We start from the raw sequence: 20,043 nt of genomic DNA, 5'->3' as shown, positions 1-20,043 counted from the left end.
TAGTTTTTAGCAAGTGCCTTACATTCACCGTGCAAAGCTTCAAAAAAAAATCTAGCTAAATTATACACCACATTCATTTAATTTAAAAAAATAGAACAGATTTTTAAATCTGTAAGACAATCAAAAGACTACCCTCTGTAATAAATGCCAGTGAGATTTTTTAGTGACTAATAGATGACTTCTTCAAAAACCTTTTATCAAGATCAGATTTAAAATACAAATGGTTCTTTGGAGGAGAGAATCTTTTTACTCAAAACCTTAAAGTACTTTCACATAACTTTAGAATCAGAAGACAGAGAAAGCATGAATTAGTCTCTCACAATTACTGCTGCATATTGTTTAAAAATTGCACAATGTTTTCTTGAGGCCAAAAGCATTGATACCCAGAAAAACACAACATTGCTCCTTATAAATACAGGAATATTCTCATCCTAAGCAAAACAGCCCATACTAGGTAGGAGGCTCAGTTTCCTAAGAATCCTTTCTTGTTTGCCAGTCATCTAGCATAAATATACTCCTAATCTAAGGCACAGCAAATGAATAAAATAACACTGTCTTTTTATCTGATACTGTATGCAGCTTTTGCCCAGGTCTCACAAGCAAAATAAACTGCAAAAAGCACCACGTATCTGTAAAAAAAAAATTCAAAAAGCATGCACTTTGATCTACAAAAAGCATGTACTGTGATCTGCAAAAGCAGATCCAGGGAATCAGGACTGGGATGCTGGCTGATTAGAACAGTTGCTAAGGGCTTTGCTGGTTGCTGCAGGCCTGAAACTATGCACTTGGAAATATGCAGTTTTACAATCCCAGTTGATAACACGTAAATTATTGCTCCATTTTGTAGAGCTTCAAATATTTCACAGTGTACCAAAGGGATATAAGAAAAATCTCATTGAATACAGATTTCATATATACCTAAAAATACCTTAATTCATAACTGTGATTATGATTGCTAAAACTACCTACATAATTTTACATACCTAATTAGATATTCATAACCAAGATAACAAAACTTGAGAACAGTAACATTAAATAGATATCAACAGATTTTAAAAGGAAATATCAGCAGTAAGGGAGTGAATCCTTACAACAAAATTATGGGAAATAAAATTATAACCATCTTCTGAAGTATCAAGTGCAAATACCCCTGTAGTTAAGAAATAATATCCCATTTAAAAGAGATTTCTCCCACAGAGGCAGAGAAGAAGATTAAAATGCTGGATTTAGTCTCTGCCTATTACTTCCACCCTTTTTCCAGAATGTTTCCATCAGTGTACTACCTTTATAAAAAACTACAGGGTTCTTTTTCTTTCTGACCTGCACTTCCACTCTCTTAGATAAAATTATTAATGTTTTTATGTTTAATATTTAATAGCAGTATGAAAAAGTTCTAAACATCAGCACTATAATATGTTTACTGAATAATGACACAGAAATGTGGCATTATTAATTCATTTTATCCCTCCAAAAGTCCTAAGAAACCTATTCAAAAATTCTCACACCAATAAACAACAACTTCACCCTATCGTTTCTAATTCCCACAAAACAACAGCTATTCACAAAAGGATACCCTACAGAGCTGACTGACCTGCTGCAAAGCATCCACTAATCAGCTATAATTTGACCAGTTAAAAACATTATTGAAAAGCATTACACACAGGATCTGAATCTTTTAAAAATAAGGAACTGCTTTCTATTTTGCAAAAGGTATGCAGGACTACTAATTTGCATCTTCCAATAAATTATGCATGGTTAAACAGACACATCTCTGAGCATTTAATCTTTTCACTGCCATATCCACATAGAAATCATTTTCTCTGACAAATTTGTTTATGAATATTTAATATGCTTTAAGGATTACAGCTAATAATGCTGGCTTCTAATGGCAGCTAATGTACTTGAAAGACACATAACCATCTTAAATATTTTATTCTATCTTTGCTGTCTTTATTTCTGCAGATTGAGTTCTCATGTAAATCCTTACATAAAACATAAAAACACTAACAGACTCACTGCTACCATGAAAATATTAATATCTAGGAGTGCAGTTATAAAAGTACCCCACTGAAAAGCATGCAGATAGATTAACATCAGCATAAAAAGAGAAATGATAAAGCAAAAATATTTCATTTCTACTTACCTAGTGTTGTTCAACGTTTGTCCAAAAAGATCATTTTGTAAAATATTTGGAGGGGATGAGAAAACCCCATGAAAATGAGATAAAACAGAATTGCAGACCTGGCGCAGTGTTTCAAATTGCATTTTCTCCCTTTCTTTCCCTTCTATTTTTCTTCACCACCTGTCTTAAAAGTCATCTATTTTTTACACACCATCAAATACAAATATGCCAATCAAGTTCCATATTTCTCCTGATCTCTGTAAAAACTGTGCCTAAATGAGCAGGGGCTGATAGTTAATTGTACAGTCATTATTCTTCTAATTCAGTCGTAGAAGATTTAGTACTCGAGCAGCTTTCTCCTGACTGTAGCAAGAATTCTAAACAGCAGTAAGCTTTTTGGGCATTCCCAGCTGAAGTGTGAAGCTGAGCTGCTTTCATGTACTCTACTCATATTTCTCTAAGCCTATTAAAAACACGCAGTGAATAGATGCTGTCGTCAGGAGTTTCAGCACATCTGGCTGCCAGCAATAAAATCTCAGAAGTAAAAAAAAGGAGGACAAGGCATCCTCACACTGTTACTACTATCTAAAAGGAGGAGGATTTCTGCATCTTCCCCTCCTCCTTCCCTCCCCTGTAAAAATGACTAATATCCGTGACCATGTATGTAGAATTCTTATTTTTTTTAATGTAATGGCAATTCTAAAGGACTGAAAAACCACTCTAAAGAAAAATCTGCACATAATAAACAACATGTAGCACAGAGACTGTAACAATAGATCTTTTGTCTCTTATCTGAAAAGCTATACTGTATCTGAGATAACAGGATTTTAGTGCAAACATTTAAATATAGTATCAATTCACGACTGAAGCAAACAGTATACATTCCATACGTAACCACTCTGTCAGGGATTGTACATACAGCATCAAGGCAATGATTTACCATGCAAACTTGAACTATTACTAAAAGGAATGGCTGCATTATATATAAGCACTGCATTTCAAAATGAAACCTCTTCAGTGTCTTTTAAAAGTTTATTGCACTGAATCAACCATGATAGAACCGAGAAAAATCAATCACTTCTGAGGGTGCTCCAAACCCATCTGCTTCCAGGAAAGCCCACTATTTTAGGAGTCTGTGTACTAGTACACAGAAGTATCAGATATCAAAGAGCAAGAAGCAGAATCAGTCATCTGATGGAACAGAGTGAGCTTTTGAAACATAGTATGCACTGTGAATACCATGAAACGTACAGAAAATAAGTAGCCCTGACTAAAAACCATTTTTTCTTTTCCTTCAATGCTTGTGCCAGGGGATGATGTTACATAACAATACAGAAAATAGTTTATCATTGTCAAATTAAAAAATAACAATTAAAAATATTTTCTTTATAATACCTCATTTTCTATCCACAGCTTTTAACATCTTAGCACTAATTACAACGTCTCCAAGTAAACAAACATAAAATGAGGTCTATTATTAAAGCTCTTCCACTAAAGCAATTTGAATCTCAGATGATGTGGGAAAAAACATCTTTCCAGCTAATTCAAGTGTGTCGATGTGCTCAGGAGGAAGAAGCCATCCAGGCTTCTTTGGCCAGAAGGATGGCAGCTACAACACAGATTTTATAAGAAAAAAAGAAATGGGAACAAATTCATCTCCTGGCCCCCGTAAAAGGGATATATATGTGACTCCCTCCTACCACCCATGTTAAATATTTTTTTACAAATCATGAAAATATCCGCTAATATATCTGTTTGCAAAACTCATGTGAAACCCTACAAAGTACTACCCAAAATAGTTTTAATACCTATTTTTCTTTCCATAGCATACTGTGCATTATGAAAGCATTTGTATTTGAGCAATGTATTACAATTTATGATAAAATAAATAGGCTCTATGTCTGCCAAAGCTGGTAACCTTTGAGATCCTGAAGTAGGAACCAATGGATATTTGTGGCTATCTTACTATAATGAAATAATACTAAAATAATACGAAAAAGTAATACTTGGTAAACACCTTACTTATATTACAGAGAATTCATGTTTGGAATGCAAGAAAATTTGCCGTTACATTCATTCCACAAAAAAAACCCAAATTTTCTAATCTGCTCCAAGAAACAGTCGTCTTGTCACAAATTTCAAGTCATTCCAATCGGTATAAATGCACCACTTCACAGTTCAGAGGCAATGTTGGCCATGGAGTAGGTACAAGACCAGTATTTTATCATACATTTCAAGCGCATTACCTTTTGGTTGCATACCTTATAAATGGGAATCACAGTCAAAATGCCCTTGTTGTTGCAACAAAGTGCTGAACATTTGACATTCATCTTTCTATGTCTTCATTCTCAGATATTTAAAATGGAAGTTAGGGCATACACTCTTTTTTTTTCTCTTTCTTATTTTTTTTAAGATTGTCCTAAAACTACGGACAAAAGAAACATATTTAAAACTTTACGTTTTTAAATTTTATATTAGAGTAAGGAATAAAGAGTATCCTGCAGATACTCATGCATGTAAAATGTTTCATAGGGAAGTAAAAGAATACTTTTAAAGGCAAATACTTCATAGCTGCTGCTAGCAGAAAATTCAGCTATAAAGAAATGGCGTTTGTGCAAACGCATATGTTTTTGGTCATCTGGAATTTTTATCAAAATTGACTGTACTATTGATTTAAAATACTATTTTTATTTAAAAAAAAAAAGAATGGAACAGAATGAAATAGAATTGCCTTTCTTTCCTGACCCTTCTAACGCACTCCAAGAGACCCTTTAGCCAATAAGCAATTGTTTCCTCCATTTATTATGTGGCCTAGAGAAGTATAGTGACCCTATTATGTGGACTTCTACTAACACCTCTTTTAGGTACTTCCACCTTTTCCAAAATGTCGTCATTCATCTGGGAAGAATCAAGGAAGTAAGGAGACCTAACAAGAAGAGGCTAGAGGGAATGGAATGAAGGAGCATGAGCAGAGTAGGCTCTGCCCACTGAAGTACCCATCCTTTGAGAACCAGAATGAAATTGACAATCAAAAGAAGTCAGTAGAAGCACACATAAAATTTATTCTCTGTACATTGATATTGTTTGTGAACAAAATGGAACAGGTACTATTAACCTTATTTCAGTGCTGTTACAGATCTTCAAATGTGTCACCGTTTCTTACACTAAAAAATTCCTGTTGGGAAGGGCAGTGATTCAGCGTAATTTCTAAGGCTCAGGAAATTATACCCTCAGCGTTCCCAAATTAAAAGTTTCACATAAGAATGTTGAAAAAGACAGGGATTACTTTTCTGCCTATTTAACTTGAGATCTCCTTTTCTGCTCTTCAGGGTTCTCAGTCTATACTCTCCAATATCCATACTAGAAATAAAAGACATCTGATATGCACAGGCTTCTTTCTTTTGGAATACCCCTAATTGTGTACTTAATAAGCACCAGGTAAGCCAAGCACTGCTTAAGCACTTCTGTTTCTAGCATTTCCTATCCTTTGAGGGCCTCATAAAAATAATTTTGACAGTGATATTTATTATGGTATGTGGTGTATTTATACTTGCAAAAAGATATGTGTACATGCTCTTGCTATTTATGGTTTAAAAATAATATATTTCATTTTCCCACCAATTTTATCAAAGATTTTATGGAAATGAAGACCAAGTACTTTAAAGATACTGCAGAGAAAAAGCAAAATCAGCACTAGATAGTCTGAACAACTACCTGACATGGTTGACAGGCTATTTCAAAATGAAAAGACAAGCCTGATAAAAGCATCATTGGATCCATTAAGCCCAGCTACACTGAGGTCCATACAGATACCTTGTTCTGTAGCCAAACTGAATCTTAATAAAGGTCCACCAGATACAAGCTTTTAAGATGGAAAGTTATCTAGAAATCTCCCAAATATGAGGTTTTCAAATTTATATAAAATATTTCTATTTCAAACATAAGATTAAACTTCCTTGAATTGATTCAAGTTTTCAGAAATGTAAATCTATTATACAAGAAAGTTGACAATATGTATAAATATGTTATCTCAAAATTACTTACATGCATCACTTCTTATTATAGGCATACAAAAAAGATTTCACAGGACATTGTAATTTAAACAAGGTAGAGTCATACAAACTTATTAAAGCTATACATTACAGCTTATAGGACAAAGATTTTTCTGTGATAAAAGATACTATCAAGAACAATTTTGGATTCAATTCCATTCTAATCTACTGGATAGTATGTAATTATTATTTTGATGGAAATGCAGAAGAAAATTGTAGAGCTGAGTCACTTGGAGTTTGAGGATAAAAGCAGAATTTTTGAAATGTGCAGAAAGCCTAATGTCTACTGTTTTTTCTTTCTAGATACTACATAAAACTTTGTAATTAATAGCACATAAATATCTGTATTACACCACCATCGCTCTTCAATATGCCTTTATCAAAGCACTTAGTTAAATACTCATGATCAAAAGTTTTTGACTGACATTCATTACAAAAAGATTAAACCTCCTAACAAATTCTTTTCAAAGAGGTAAGTTAACAGTGGCCTTGGACATTAGATAGTGTTGTATTATTACCGTTTATAAGACTACTCCTTTTGGGTCAGCAAACTGATGCTCCAAGGTGGGACATGATTTTAAGGACTATTGGAAATTCCATTCAAGGATGGGCATTTCACTTCACTACTCTAAGTGAAATGCAAGCAGACTTTCTTTTGGAATAAAGCACACATCCATTTGTATTTCATCACATCAATGTTCAAAGGTTCAGTTTCACAAGAGAAGTTTATCTAATGAAAAATCTATAACAAGAAATTTAAACACATAACAACAGGGCTCATAGAAGCCAGTATTCTGAATACTTACTATAGGAAATAACAAAGAAAGGGACACCGATAAAGCCTCAAACCCAAAAGGATAAAAGTACCTAAATCCAGGCTACAGGGAAGCATCAGTCTCTGTCCAAGAACTGTAAAAATGAATCTTCTTGTTCTGCTGGTGCCTGAGCCGTCAGGCATTCAAAATGCACCATTCTTCTTACAGGTAGCTGGGCCGTTAGAACAGTGTTAGGAAGCATGGAAAACTGAGTCCCAGGTTTCTCTACTGGCTTCCTAAAATATGCCCACAAAGTTCTTATCAACATGCCCCTGGTTATTCCTAAGGGAATTTGTCTTTGCTGTTGACACTGTTCTCTCTCCCGTAAAATAATTAAATATTGAAAGAACTATTTAATTCACTGAGTTAAACATTAATCAAGAATGGAAAAGTGATACTGATTTTAATCCTTGGTAGTCAGGTCACAGATCTACAATGGAAGATACTGAAATTCCAGCTAAGAGAGCAAAGCTCATTACAGAAAATATCCACTACTAAAGTATAGTAACGTAAAAGAAAGTAAATTCATCCTCACCTCATGCCATAACATATTGGGGTTTTTTTCTTGTGTTTTATTCTCAGTATGTTCACATTTCTTTATTTCTTTTTTGAGGCATTCCATTCCATTTATTTAATTCTTCTCAGTATCCCTCTTCATATTTCTGCCATGTAGTCACTTAAATTTATCTTTACTCTTCCTTTAGTGTAAGTTACACTGTTTGGGTCAATAGATGAGACTTAGAAATCTGGACAGTCTGTTTACCCCTTTTTTCCTCCACATTATCATCTATCATCATGACTAATATGCTTGAGGAGACTGGGTAATTTCATAGGGCATAAGTATTTATATAGTTAGATTCCAGCGATCTCTGTGAAAATTTGTGTCATCACAAGAGGACAAAGACCCATGTCAGTGTGCATGGAGGAAGAGTGGGTAGAACTGAGAGCCATTACTCATTGATTTTTACAGCAGAAAGACAGTCAGAGCATGGCCAGTGAATAACCACAACACTGCCATCTGAACTTTGGCAGAATTATCAAAAATGATAGGAAAAGTTGCTTAAGTTATCGTGGTCCTCCACCATATCACAGAAGAATTAGGATGAAAAAACATGATATTCCACTATAGGCTGTACTGATTCTGGAGCTCATGAAACTGCCTCCCAGGTGTATTTAACTCCCCGTTCTTCATTCTCTATCAGACTTGCTATTAGAGGCATCCCATGCGCAAAGAACTCACAAAAGTTTATCTCCTGTTCCACCAACAGTAATATCGAACAATGAAATAATAATAATTTATTCTTAGAATAAGCTTCAAAAAAGAGTTAATTATTGCAAACCTTGTAAGCATATTCTCTATTAAATCCTTTAGGATATGAAGCTTAAGTGCTGTGGTTACGGTTGCAGGTAAGAGTAATGTCAGTCGTCCACACAGGAAGCGTGGACCCCAAGCCCTTGTCTTACTTGCTGTGTTAGGTACTAGAACTTTGCCATTCCAAAGTCTGTTGAAAAACATTCCTTGTAGTATCAAGTGTTAAGTAGCCTAATTCCAGTGAAATCAGGGATAACATTGCATGCCAACAGCCTTTGGATTAAGGCCCAAAAGCGCAGTTCAACACTGTGCCTCTAGCACGTTCCCAGATATTGGAACTGCTCTAGTGCCAGCGGAAGCAGCCTGTGCTCTGCTCCTCAGTCACGAACTCGCCCAGCAAGCACAACAACATCCAAAATGGTAAGGAGGATGCTCTCATTAACCTACTTACACTGAGGATAAAGTAAGCTGTCAGTTTACCTTTAGCGCCTTTACAGGTATCTGGATATTCCCATCTCCAAAAATTCTCAGTACTTACGCCTTCAACACACAGAGAAAAAAGGTAAACAACTGTCTACTTTTTAATAACAGACAAAACTAACCTTGACATCTATAGATTCTCAAGGAAGTCAAGGAGTACAAAGTACACCAGCCCAAAAAGCTGAAGTCTTGATGGTAAATTCCAGGGCAGCTTTGGACTCCCTAAGTAGAAAAGTGCCAACTTTCCTTTATGAGATGCGCTGAGTTCTGTGAGGACACAACTCATTTCTCTGCACCTCATCATGGTCTAAGTAAATGAAAGAAATAATCATGATCCACTGATCAGGACACCTTTAAAAGTTCCTAGAAAGTGGCCAACATGTTAAACATCATCTTTTGCCTGCATACTTACCGCTTAGGAAAGTATATATTCTACAAATAAAATACTTGGAAGCTGATATTTTGTATTTTTTAATCAGTTTTTTTAAATGAAATTTTAAATCTGCAAAATGAAAAAATAAAGACTTGTGAAAGTTAAATGTCAGATGACTTACAATAAATACTTTTACTGATAAAATAACTCTACATTTTTTAAAACTCAGATAACACAATGGTAGGTCTAACTTTGTTCCTTACACAGATACTAGGAAATGTGCCATATGTTCACTTGGGAAATCCTACTGTTAGGGCTGGTATGGACACATACAAAAACTGGCACTGACCATACACAAATTGCGCATTTGAGGATGAGTAAGACAGGAAAAAAAAAAACCAAACAAATTAGACAAAGGAAATAGGAAAATTATAATTTGAAATCCTATTGTTATTTATTATGATAGACCATACCACAACAGTACTAATTCTTGAAATTAATAAATAAATATGCCTCACAACTGGGTATACCTCCCAGTATAATTATTTTTAAGACATCTCTAACATGAATAACTTTGACTTATTGTTTAATTTCCTTAGCTCAGTATAGATTATGGCTTCTCAAACCTCTCTGTGGAATTCTCTTTAATACATTAGCTGAAAGGCAATATGGGAAGTATTATTTAAATATGACAAGGCATAGAATACTTGCAAATAATTACATAAAATGTATAATTTTAATTATTTCTCATATCTTTTTTCTTCTGAATATTACACAATATATACAGCTTGCTTGGTCTGCAATAAAATCCCAGTGCTGCCTTCTACCTCATTTGCCAGTTCTGGGCTTTTCTAAGTATTGCTTGCTTAGGGAAGTCTATGCTTAAAAATGAAGATGTTACTGATTTTAGGCAAATTCAGAGGTTGAATTTCGATTGTTTGACCTTAAAAACAAAGACACCCAGATTCATCCCACCTAAATGCAGATGACTAAGGAGTACAATTTGGAAAGCTAGCCACCTTTTCCTTCCTGTATGATTAATAGAAATAAAGAGGAACATGTAGGGGGGGAAAAAATCATGTGACCCAAAATTGCATGAGCACCCAAAAACAGATTTAATGAAGTGTTCTTATGCTTGTCTAATTACTTTATTTTTGGTTTCATTTCTATTGCTAGATCTGAGAACACTTTCCAGTTCCTGCCTTAGCTGTGCTCTGACACCAAAAAAATACAGGTGTGTGCATTCTCTCCCTTTTTCCAACTCATGCATTTTCCCCACATATAACACAGGTGTTTTCGGGATCTTCACGGTTTCTAGCAAAACTCCTATTGATGGCAGATATCATATATAAAGAAGAAGCCTTCAAATCTAGGAAAATGGGGTTTTTCAAACTATCCTGACCTAAGACATAATTTATATAAAGAGCTACTGAGGCAGAAATTGCATTTGACAAACAAGAAAACTAACCTATTTTTCTAATAAATGTACAAATCATTCTTCAATCTGCAAGAGCATGATTCTACTTTGTACTAAAATAACTAATAAATGTTACTAATTTTTTTTTTTTTTCATTTCTGCAGGGCTGATCAGCTTCCTACAGGAGAAACACATCTCCACAAAATAAATTTCTTGAAACTCTGGATCAAATTATGGTTCCATAATCAGTTCTCTGCTTTCCCAGAAATAACATTTACTGAAATGGCTAAGCATCCTAACTTTTTAGTGTGAATGTATACATTTGTCCATGTCCATACATGTAGTATACAATATATAAATAATATTTCTAAAAGTATTGAAGGGGTACTAGTAAGGTGAAAGAATCAGAGTTAGAAAAGATCTAAGTGAGACCTCATTCCCCTGGCTAAAGCAATAGCTCCTTTTCCAACAAGAACATCAAATTTTCTATATACTGGTTGAAGAAGTAGAGAAGTCTGTGTAATACTCAAGGATGCAAAAGCTCAATATTCAGTAGATGCTGCACCTTGTAGAACATGTGGTTTAGAATAGTATATTTCAACCAGTTTTACCTTCAGCTGACTTACAATCAATTGATATTTTCTTGCACCTCATTATAGTACATGAATCCTGCTTTATGCTTCATTTGCAGTTCTGGATGGTTCACCAATAAGATGTGTCTCACTAGACAAGAACTGCTGGCCTAGAACAGAGATTTGATTGATTTTTGAAACAGTGTACTGAAAACTTCATCTGCTACAGAAGAGATTTCTGTTCCTCACCATTATAAAAAGTGATCATTTTTCACCTTTCAAAAACACAAAAGTTGATTTAAACACTACTAAGTATTATGCATGATTAATAATGTAAAATACTAAAAACAGGATCTGAAAATACACTCACTAACAGTTTGCAGACACCTGTCTTTCGTCTCCATTTCAGGATGAAGTATTTAAGGTGCAAGTTAATTTCTTCAGTGCTCACAGGTAGTTTGTACTTATACCTGTTATTCTCCAAGTTATAGAAATTTAAGCAAACAGTCAGCAAAACATAAATCCTACAACAGTCTAACAATGATTGTCAACTACATAAATGCTCCCAACAGAAATGATTCCAATATGTACACTCACATGAAGAGATAATGTTTTCTTCATGAAAGACACAGCTACCACAGTTACGACATCCTTTATACAAGCGCTTTTTTGGAGAGCAAGCTGATCATAAAGTTCCTTGTTATGTAAAGAAAATAACAATTGCATTGATCCTGAAATCCATGGTAGTTATACATTGCAGAAATGATCTCTCATTCACAGTAAATTTGGGAATTTAATTAATTTTAGAAATTACTTTTTTTCACTCGGAAAATATCTTGAGATTTATTACCATATCTCTATTTTCAGATGACTGATTTGGTCCTTAAAGGTCCAAACTTGTGTTGGCTGTCAATGTGTCCAGGTGATCTGTGATGGAAACAAAGACTAATATATGTGCAAACTACAAGATAGATCATTGTCCAAATGACAGTAAGATTAAAATCAGTCTTTTCATTTAGTATAACAGAGGCTATGACAACACATCTATGCACTAGATTGTGTATTAATTTTTGCTGCTCAGTCTACTGGTTAAAAATTTGAGCCTTCCATATCTTGGGGATGAGTTCAAAGAGATTAATTTATCTTCCTTCCATGTCATTATGAGATTTATGGTCTCCTGGGTTACTCCTATATTCAGCTGATTGGAATACCAGAAGAATATTTTCCTGATGATCACACACTTCTGGAATTCAATTCCTTTGACAGTGTCATGGAGCCTGGATTTTATAAGCATTAAGGCTGTGTAAATATTTTACTTTGGAAAGATTTTCATTTAATACAGAAGTTCTATTTTAGTGGAATAAAGGCATCATTGGCCACTTGGGAAGGGAGTGGGGGTTAATTTCATAATTGATTGTTGTAACTGTAAGGCTTCATGATACTTGGAGACATACCACAGAATAAATCTCTAAATAAATCTCATTTTCAGACAGAAAAAAAAAAGTGCTTTTGAAAGAAATATTGGTATGCCACATAGAGAGTGAAATTTCAAATCCTTGTCTTGAATGAAATCTCCTGGTTTGGTTGGCTTTTCCAACCAAAACTGAAAACAACTGACAACTGGCTGAAAACAACTGACAGCTTTTGGGAATATCTACCAAAAGGACACTAACATTCTTATCTGTGCTCTTAATTACCCAAAGGAGAAGGAAAGTAAAGTAGGTGAAAATTATCCAGATGTATGTTAGTGCATCAATCATTACTGCAATGCAGTTTATCACCATCCAAAACAATTTTTTTTGAAAAGTTGAGACATTATTAATACTGTACTTAATATCCAAAGCTCGAGAGTTTGAGTCCCATCTACAAAATATTCCTATCTTTTCCACTATTTAAGTGACATATCTTCCTCTTTTCCTTCTTACTCTGGTTCTCAGGGTCTTTAGAACTGACATTCTAATTTTGGAAAGAATGTCTGCATTAAAAAATCTGCTGAGTAGAAATTATACTTTACTTCAATTTTACTTTATTCAGAAGGTCAAATTTCTTGCTTCAGATATTGATATATATTTTTTAAATGAAAGTTAGTTCTTCAGTCTTCATTGCATGTACTTGAGACACAAGAAGCACCCAAATTATAAGTTGTTTTATAAGAAATGCATATCCAAGTTAAATTTGGTTTCTTCCAAGAATATGTTTTTGTTCCAGACCCTGTTAATAAATGGTACTGGAAGATTAATCACTACATGTCCATTTTAGGAATAAAATACAATTATCTCATCCTAGTGAGGAGGTGGAATTACTGAACTAATTTTTGAGTTGTCAAATTTCTTATATTCAAGGGTTGACATTGTTGAACTAATTTTGATTCCTCTTTTAGCTTAAATATTTTTCACAGTTCTAACTGCAGCACAAAGATGCAACTAAAGCAGGTCATTTTTTGTCAGCCCAGCACCTCATGCCAGATTCAAAAAGATTCAATTAAAATTAATCTACCTCTTCAAAAAAATCGGGTTTGTGCACTGATTTGGAACTTTAGAATGCAATGTCCTTCTGAAGCTTAGCAATTTATTTGGCATTATAAAGCAAATCAGATGTTTTTTGCTTTAATCTCCTTGGCCTTGCTAGGTATTTTTAAAATTTTTTTAAGTGATCATCAAGAACTCATTTAAAGTCCAGTATTTTCACAAAGTCATTACAAATGTAACTTCTTGCAGCAAAAATGCATTTCTTTCTATCACAACCTTACCATAGGAACTCTTCTTCTTGCCATTTTCTTTTTACAAAGAAAATGGGGTTTTTGCAGCAAAGTCCATGGTTCATCCTATTTCATGCTGCATAATGGAAACTTGCTTAGGCAGATAAATTACATCTGGGGGCCAATTCAAGCAGATAATACCAGCTGACAAAACAGTGGAGCAGAAATCCGGAAAGCTGTGTTTGGAGCAACTTAACCTCTTGATATTCTATGAAGATGATAAGACTTTCTGAGGTCCCTAATAGCATTTTCAGGAAGCTCAGTGCTGCAGAAGCGGGTGCTTGCTGATGTCATTTTCTAAAAACATCAGGGCATGGTTACAGGGAACAGAGCTGCATAGTGCAGGAAGTCAGAACAAGTTGCACGCATACACAATCCACTGCATATCATATACAGATATTACATTGGATTTTAGAACACCACTTTAAGAGTCACTGACTTCAGGTCACCTACATTTCCTACTTAACTGGAAATGACATTGTACAGCACAACTTTGCTGCAACTGTTTCCTTAAAATGTCTTTGGCTGTCTTACTCTGGTTAGTAAAGAATGTAGAGAGCTCTGTTCTTTCTGAAAGGCACAAAATTAAGATTTCCCAAAGCTTGGGAGAGAAGTATCCAATTAGTTCACCACAAAACTGAAAGGACACTTAGGAATGGTTTCAGAATTACTGGTTGTGAAGTGAGGAAAAGAAGTGAACTACATCATGGGGAAAGTAAAAGAAGTGGCTTAGAGAAGAAAAGAATGTCTGTCTTTAGGATGAAAAAAGATCATGGCTATATCTTTGAAACCACTTTCAATGTCTAGCCAGAGTTGATTTTGTTTCTCACACTGGTTGAAAAGACATTGTGATACACAAAAAAAAAGTTAATAAAATAACTAACTAAATAAATAATTCTATGAGGACATTCTAGAATAGGCAAAGGGATGAAAGGGTTTGTCTTGAAGAAGGGCAGAAAAAGAAACTGAATAATCGTGCTAAAGAAAAGGTAGAAAGAAAATCGTAATGCTTAATAATATAACTTTGAATTATGAAAATATGGTCACCCTGGTCCTATTACATTCATTATTGTTATATTTTTTCCTCAAATCTGCCTAAATAAAATAGATTGACAGGTACTAAAATTTTTAATCTTACCATCTAGAAGATAAGTGACAACTAAATTGCACTACAGAAGTGATTTCTTTATTATTTGTGACTTCTAGAGACACAAAGGAAAAGCCAAAGAATTTGCACCAGTCCATTTGCACCAGACCATTTGCATGCAGCCTCACTTTTTTTTTATTTCAGTCTATAGAGCTGTGGTAAAAATATGAAAACAAAAAGCCATTCATTTGTTTCCTGCAGATCCCAAAACTACTTGGCTGCTAGAAATAATAAATTTGACTTAGTAGAATTCTTTACCAAATGTTAGAAATTTCCCTCAGCTACACCCCACAGATGTATCTTATTCACCCTTACACAGCATTTCTTTTAAAATACAAAATTTTTCTGTTATTTATGCTTCTTAAGAGAACTTAGCTTCCAAAGAACAGAGGACAGTAACACTATTGATTATGAGCCCAAAGTGAATTCTAACATTCAAATCTATGCAAAATCAACAAAACTGCACTTCAAGATATGCTCAACTCAGAAAGGTATTTGCCTTATTAATTATAAGACATAATTTACAAATACTGCTACCCTCAATTTTTTTGTGATATTACTTTTTTACAGTATCACTTTAGTTAAAAGCAAAACTACATTTAGTGTCATAAATGTTAGCTGCAGTCAACACTTAATAAAAAATATTAAATATTCTAATATAGATGATATCTGTGCTTATAGATTAAAGTTATTAACAGTCTTTTAGCACAGGTAAAGACATAGCTGTGTTTTACAAAAATGTAACACTGCAATGGAAGCCCAAACTCCCCTTCAAAGATACCAAATAACAGCACTGAATATCCAGATTTCCCTGAGCTAGAGATTGAGAAAAATGAAATAGTAAGTGATAGCTTTCAATAGGGAGCATGCAACAAATGTCTATGGATAAAAAAATAATTAGTAACAGTGAGCAAAATAAAAACATCATTTTGTAATGGAATTATTTTTGAAAAGGCTCTCTACTACAAACTGTGAAAGTGAAATTCCCTAAAATGTACATGAGATTAGCTCACTGTGGAGGATGATTGCAGCTGAGTTAACACTGTCACTTAAATCTGGAATTAAATATTTTTTATGTTCTTAATTAAAACACTCTGGTGTTTGAAAAGGAACATGGCAGTTTTAGACTCTTTAATAAAGTAGGTTAGTTCTGCTACAGTTCTAGAATTTTCCTTTTCTCTTTCTATCTTTTACAAACAGATCATCTTTCTCAAAAAAAAGGATCCAAAATTGTAGCTGCCATTGGCCAGAGGCCCAATGTTACTCAGTATAGGTTCTACAGCTAGATAAAGGTTCTGCTTAAAATAATAATAAAAGGTATATTTTAATAAATCATAATCAGTTCGAGAAAATAAAGGGGAGGAAGGGAAGCAATGCCCAGCTCAGATAAACTCCACTGAAGTCACAGTGTGGCTGCACGTCTTGAACGTTGTGTCAGAGATGACACTGCCCATGCGAGCAGGAGATCCACAGAACCAATATTAGGAGACAAAGAACTGTACAAGGAGCTTCATTTCTCAGAAAACAGTTCTGCAAAGGTAATGGAGAGAAAAAGCTCCGTCTCTTTTTCAGAAGTTAGAACAGAATGAATATGCTACAACCCACTGCAACCTAATAATGACAGGTAGAAACAAAGTGTACCCACTATAGGTAGTCTGGACTGTTAATGGACAATGTAAATGTCCTTCAGGAACTCCTCACAGAGACCTTGCCTTACGAAGAATATCAAAATCTTTACTCATCTTCATAAGCAGGTGTAGCTTAATCCTTGTCCTAAGTGTCTAATTATTTCATTAAAATTTCTGCACTAAAGAATTTCGGACTTTCTTAGACCCAAGGTACTTCTTCTCAATAAGTAAGTAATGCACTTTCTCTGGCTCACTTCCCTTAATTTTTGATTGCTTCCTCTGGCCATAGTTATTATTTAATTATTTTTAATATCATGTGAGATTGAGACTGCAGATAAACTTAACTTCAGTTTCTACCTGAAAACTAGAACAGCCATGAAATGCTGATCCATAATCCTACGTGTAGATGAATTAAATAAATAAAAGAGCAGTTCTGTGAAGAAAAACCTAATTTATTTGTTCTAAACTATTATCTCAAGAATCACAGAAAGCATACAATAAATGAAAACACAAGAAACAAAAGGAAAACTACTGAGAGTAGTTTTCAGACTGACGTGTTACTTTACAGTTCTAAGGACTATTAAAGTGGTAAAAAATGCTGGACTGGGAGTAGGAAGATGAATATAAAACCTTATTGAGATGCAGTTCCAATCCTGTAAAACTTAAATCTTAGTTAATATGTTAAAAATACTGTAGAATAACTCTAAAGATCTTTGCATCCTGTTCTAGCACCAGGGAAGTCATTGTGAGGCCTTTGCAGTCATGCACGGAAAAGAATACTGATTCAATGTTAAACTCAACCTGCAAATTTCTTGTATAGAGCATTAGACTAATTCATTAAGTGAAAGAATATAATTATGCTTATCAACAATTTTAGGGTTTTGCTACTGTGATAGTTAAAGTGTCTAAAAAGAAATCATATTTTTTTATGCCTTACATGAAGAATTCTAAAAGGTTTAGAGACACTGTTTTCTAAGCATGAACAAATCTGCACACAGCTTTATCAGACTCTTGAATGCCAACACAATTTAAATAGTCTCTCTACATAATTATTTTAATATTTCTCACTGTATTTAAATATGTCAGCAGCTAAAAGAAATAGGGTAAAAAATTTAAAATACCTCTATTTTATTTGAGAATCAGGTAAAATACTTGGCTTTCAAATATGCTTGGTTTCCATGGGTCCAAGTAAAGGGGTTTTGACACATCTGGCCTAGAAATCTATCAACTCAGGTACTCAGAAATAGAAACAATCAAAACCAGAGGCTGCACTACAGGGACATGTCATAAGTGTTGCAGCAGAAAAATAGTGATAATCTCAAGAAATGGGCAGTTTTCAGCTTTTCAAAAATAAGTATAATTAACTGACTTTAATGTTACACTGTCGTATTTTAAGTTGCAATAAACTACCATCAGTGCCATTCTCAGTGTCAGTTGTTCATGATCCAGCAATTAAAGAAGAATCATTTTAAAAAGATATAAACATGAAACAGATGGACACACATTTTCATTTTTAAATTCATGCTGCTCTTTCATGTTTCTTGTCTCACTTATGCCTGTTTTTTTCCTCTCCTTCCTTTTTTCTCTTGTTTTGGTCTCTTTTTTCCTCTCTATTCACACCCTGACATCCCCAACTGCAGTCCCAAAAGAGAGCTCCTACGCTGCCAGCTCATACTGGCATTCCTTCCAAGAATGGAAGGAAAGGGACACAGGAAATCACTTTCAATGCTACTGCAATTTGGTGACACAACAGAATAAAGCCTTTCTATGTGGGAAGCACATGTATACATTTCATAAAGAATACATGCATAAATCCTGCATCTTCAGACCCTAGTAGTCTCTTGTTTGCACTTCTCACTCAGAATAAAATACGTCCTCCAAGCCTCCTAGATAGTTTGTGGAAAGCACCCTAAACATCCTCTTTTTTTTTTTCTGAAGTAAGAAGGTTGATAGAAAATAAACCCCCAAATACATATGTATCACTGAAAGGAAAAAACAAGGGAAAGGGAAGTAGGATATATCTTTACTGTGTCTGTTGGCCTGGAAAATAAATACCGCTGTTGTGCAACTCTGCAGCTGCTCACTCTCTCAATTTGTTGTTTTCGTTCTGGTTTTTATGATTTAATCTCATATCCTTACAGTTAATCTGAAAAGGGTTCAGGCAGCTTTATTTATTAGTCTTCCTTCAGATCATGAGCTTACAGATCATGATCTTTTCCTATACCAAGAACCAATTCTCTCTTTGTGACAAGGCTCAACCTCTGATAGATGTAGCAGGAATAAATTGACTCATAACACATTAAAATGAATATTCTCACAATATTTTCACTTTCTTTTTTTCATTGAATTTCAGGAAAAATATCCTTGAGGAAGTTTTTCTTCCATTAACATAATGCCTGAAATATATATATTTTAAAATTAAAGTCATCATTTTCAAAATTTGAAGAACATTTTGGATTCTTAAAATACAGATAAGGGAAAATAATAATTTTTTAAAACCCTCAAAAATCCACATCTACCTGAACTACATAACACCGCTTCAGATATATATTAATAGCTGTGTCATTGTAACCTTGCTTTGGGAAGATGCATGAGTCGTTTACTGCTTTGAGAGAGCTATGTATATGTGCAGAATAAAGGTTTGTGAAGCAATACTTCTGGAATGTCACAAAATATTTACAGTTTAAAACATTGAGTTCACACGTGGAAAATTACTGACATGGCTTTACAATGGATCCTACTGAGAGCAAAAAAAATAATTATTTTAAAAGATAACTATGGCAACACTGCATAAAGATCTAACAAGTCAGGCAAAGAGAATGACAAATTAAAAAAGCTTAATAGGTTTCTTGTTTCCCAGATTTTAATTTTAGGATGTTGTACACATTTTAATAGAACATTATAAACATGGGCTTGGAATGAAGAAACCAACCATTTCACAAGCTGATTGCCTCCTGCAGAATGACTGAAAAAAAGAGATTATATCTGTTCAAATTATTTTTCTGCTAGAAATAAAACACATATTGTATGATGAGTAGTGTAGATCTTGGAAACAATAGACTACATGAAAGATCTTGATGAAAATAAAATAAAATCAGACCCCTTTGCCTAATCCAGAATTAACATGAATCTGCAAATCAAAGAACTGCAGCTACAAATCTGCCATCTGTGCTCAACAGACCTCAGAATAGACCTTCTGAATCTATGGATTACTTAAAATAATATTTCACATTTCTTGGATCCACATCATTTTTCAGTTTTCAGGGAATCTGGTGTTACACTGTATCAGCATTCATACTACCAGCACACAAGGTTAAGTCTGTGAAAACCACTTCATATGATCACAGTTCAACTGTCCTTAGCACAG

General features: G+C 34.2%; 1 protein-coding gene across 13 annotated transcripts in view; it reads right to left on the bottom strand.

The window, feature by feature from the left end:
• The window catches only part of RIMS2 (regulating synaptic membrane exocytosis 2), a 357,283-nt gene that overhangs the window by 306,692 nt on the left and 30,548 nt on the right, over positions 1–20,043 (bottom strand). For 6 of the 13 annotated variants that reach the window (XM_031058964.1, XM_031058965.1, XM_031058966.1 and 3 more), the window contains exon 1: positions 2,144–2,906. The exons of the other annotated variants lie outside the window; for them this stretch is intronic. In XM_031058964.1, coding sequence (XP_030914824.1) covers positions 2,144–2,265 — 122 coding nt within the window. In that variant the 5' untranslated portion in view covers positions 2,266–2,906. Of the gene's footprint in view, positions 1–2,143; positions 2,907–20,043 lie in introns of those variants that run through there. 13 annotated transcript variants of the gene reach the window in all.

The sequence above is a fragment of the Geospiza fortis genome, unplaced genomic scaffold, assembly GCF_000277835.1.
Source record: "Geospiza fortis unplaced genomic scaffold, GeoFor_1.0 scaffold200, whole genome shotgun sequence".
Lineage (NCBI taxonomy): Eukaryota > Metazoa > Chordata > Aves > Passeriformes > Thraupidae > Geospiza > Geospiza fortis.
The sequence above is the reverse complement of the archived record's forward strand: the minus strand, read 5'-3'. Positions and strand labels throughout refer to the sequence as shown.